This window comes from Myotis davidii, unplaced genomic scaffold (assembly GCF_000327345.1).
Source record: "Myotis davidii unplaced genomic scaffold, ASM32734v1 scaffold641, whole genome shotgun sequence".
NCBI lineage: Eukaryota > Metazoa > Chordata > Mammalia > Chiroptera > Vespertilionidae > Myotis > Myotis davidii.
In genome coordinates this window covers 2,086,623-2,089,640 of record NW_006293232.1, presented here as the reverse complement: position 1 = coordinate 2,089,640, position 3,018 = coordinate 2,086,623, and the positions used below count along the sequence as shown (strand labels likewise).

General features: G+C 51.1%; 1 protein-coding gene across 1 annotated transcript in view; it reads left to right on the top strand.

Moving 5' to 3' along the window:
- The window catches only part of AMOTL1 (angiomotin like 1), a 164,776-nt gene that overhangs the window by 124,304 nt on the left and 37,454 nt on the right, over positions 1 to 3,018 (top strand). Inside the window, exon 10 of the mRNA XM_006766867.2 lies at positions 2,864 to 3,009. Coding sequence (XP_006766930.2) covers positions 2,864 to 3,009 — 146 coding nt within the window. The remainder of the gene's footprint in view (positions 1 to 2,863; positions 3,010 to 3,018) is intronic.

Here is a 3,018-nt window from a genome sequence, read left to right as displayed (position 1 = left end):
AGTAGGTGGTGGTGAGAGAGAAACCAAAGGACTTGTATGCATACATATTAGCATAACCAATGGACATTGGTTATGGGGGATGACACTGGGGTGGTGGGGGCTTGCCCAGAGTGGGGTGGGAATGGCTGTGGGGGGGGTCAATTGGGGGAAAAGGAGACATATGTAAAACTTTAAACAATAAAAGAAAAAGAGTTGCCATTTATTGTACAGTTGGTAATGATGGTAGAAAGTCATTTATTCATTCAACAACATTTACTGGGCCAGGCAGTATTCTAGGCTCAGGGAATCAATAATGACCCAAGCAGATAAAGTGTTAGATATTTAGGTTCTTTGGTACTTTGTATGCATTATCGCCATCCACAGAGTCGGCACAGCACTGCCATTTAGTGTTATCCTTCCCATTTGAGGATGAGGGAGCTGAGGCTCTGAGAGGTCAGAGCTGCCAAGGGATGAGCCTGGGACGTGAATCCAGTTCTTCCTGATGCCAGAGTCCACTCTTGAGCACAATGTGATACTGCCGATCAAGGAAAGAGCGAGTGCTGGAGCGTGCGTGCGTGCGTGCATGCGTGCGTGCATGTGTGGGGGGGGGTGCGTGTGCGTGTGTGTATGCGTGTGTGTGTGCGTGTGTGTGCTGGGAGGTGGTGTTAATTCAGCGTGTGTGTATGCGTGTGTGTGTGCGTGTGTGTGCTGGGAGGTGGTATGTGTTAATTCAGAAATGTAAACAGCTGTCGTCGTGACACGGCGATGATTGTGATCATCGATTTGCAAACTGCAAGAAGCCCTGGTTGTGGCTTCTAGTCTTGGGCTCAGTCTACCATTTCACGGCTTCTGGTCAAAATCAATGTGTCCTTGGCTGCCTCCAGCAGAGAGAACTCTTAGGCTGATGTTGATAAGCAGGTAGAAGCTCAGAGATCCCGTGGTTCATTCCCAGGCCTGCCTGCTGAGTAACTGCTGCGTGCCCGTGGGCACCATGCCCACTGAGAGGATGTCCACGCCCATCGAGCTGGGGCGCCAATGTTAGGGGCTGTGCACAGAAAGAGTGAAGTGCCCTGGTCCCCGGGCTGCTCAGGGTGTGGATGCTGGGACCCAGAGCCTGTTCCCCACAGACTGGGAAGGAAGTTTCAGAGGCAGCATTTCAAATGCCACTGAAGCAGGGGAAGGGGTGGCTGGACATCACAGTGGAGCACAAAGAGCCCAAGAGGAGTGTTCTGTTCTGGGGGGGGTCTCTACGGCCTCATTTTGTTTCCACCGGATGCTACTGTTTCTAAGCAGCATGGCCATTACTTAGCTTCTGGGGCTGCTCACTCCTTCCGTCAGTCCCGAGGCTGTCCCGTGGCACACTGACCCCGTTGACATACCTCACAATGTGGGCCGTGCAGGCCTGCAGGAAGCTCATGGCCATGGGACATGAGAGGACTGGGATTCTGGCCCTGGCCCTGCCCCAGCACGTGGGGGCATCTGGGACAAGTGCCTTCGCTCCTGGGCTTTCCTTTTCTTACCCTTAAAGCGAAAGGGGTGCAACTGGATGGTGATGTTCCCTATGATCTCCTCCAGCTCTAAGATTGTGAGTTTGTTACCTGGGTATCTGCAGCCTGAAAGCGTCCTTTTCATCCTCGTGTCCTGCTGTCACATTTGCTGCTCCTTAAGCACAGCGTTTTTCCTATTGCTGCAGTGCCCATACGGCTAGTCCTCACTGTTGGTAACTATTGTTAAGTTAATGTGTGACTATTGCAGGAAATCATGAAGGAATGAAGCGCCTGTCACATGTGGCATCTCTTGCAGGCGGTGGTTCCCTGTGTTTCAGTGTGGTTGCCAGGAGGACTGAGATAACCAGTGTGGGCACATAGAGTCAATTCCTAACCACTGCTGCTGCTGCTGCTTTCTGACATGCTGCTTTCTAAAACTATGGGATAGTGTGCATAGGACTTGGAACCACTTTTTCTCAATAACGGGGATTGTTTTCCTCATGTTTCTAATATTCACTCATTTTAATGGTGGCATCCTGTCCCACGATAGGGCTCACAGTAGTTTATTCAACCAACCCCTTAGTCTTACACATTCAGGCCAATCAAGCTTTTCCATATGATAAACCACATAGCTAACCATTCTAACTTATTTGAAAAATGAAATGTATTGCTTTGCCACAGGAAAAATGTTTTCACTACATGATTCTGATCCCGTGACACCATCGGCCCTGCCCGCTTCGTGAGACGGGAGGTGGGACGCCTACAGGAGGGCGGGCGGATGTGCTGGGCACGGGCAGGCACGATCTCCATCCGTTACACCGTTGGGGAGAGGAAAGCCCTTTCCCTAAACCCAAAGCAATGCCCTTTTCTTTCCTGAACTGACGAAGGGGAACATGTGGGGCCAGGTCCCGTGGGAAGAGGATCCAGCCAGAGAAGGGAGGCCTGGCTGGGAGCGCCCTTCTGCTGTCTGGCCTCAGACCAAGAGCTTCGGCTTCTGGATCCCGGCTTATTTTTCTGTGAGTGCGAATATTAGTGCCGTTGTTAGTGCCGCCTGCCCTGGTTTGGATGATGGAAACTGGGGAGGTTGTAAGCATAACATGGAATCGTAGGTGAAGAGTTAATTTGCAGCCTTAGAGGAAATGTACGAAAGTGAGTTACTGGGAACGTGGGGTCCCTGGTTCGTCTCTGGAACTGAGTGTGTGTAGAGCTAGCAGTGCTGGTTGAGAAAGCCTTTACCTCACACACCACAGCTATGAAGAGGGAGCAGAGGCGGTAACTCGACCCTCTCCTCTTTCCATGCTTCTTGTTTCTAATCGTTGCCAGATGTAGACTGGCAGTGAGCCCAGAGGGGAACACTTTTTCTGATAGATGTAGTTTTGTTTCTGTCTCCCTTCTAGACAAAGAATTCTTGAAGGAAAAGGAGAAGTTAGAAATGGAGTTAGCAGCAGTGAGGACTGCAAGCGAGGACCACCGGAGACACATTGAAATCCTGGACCAGGCTCTGAGCAATGCGCAGGCCAGGGTCATCAAGCTGGAAGAGGAGGTGAGATGG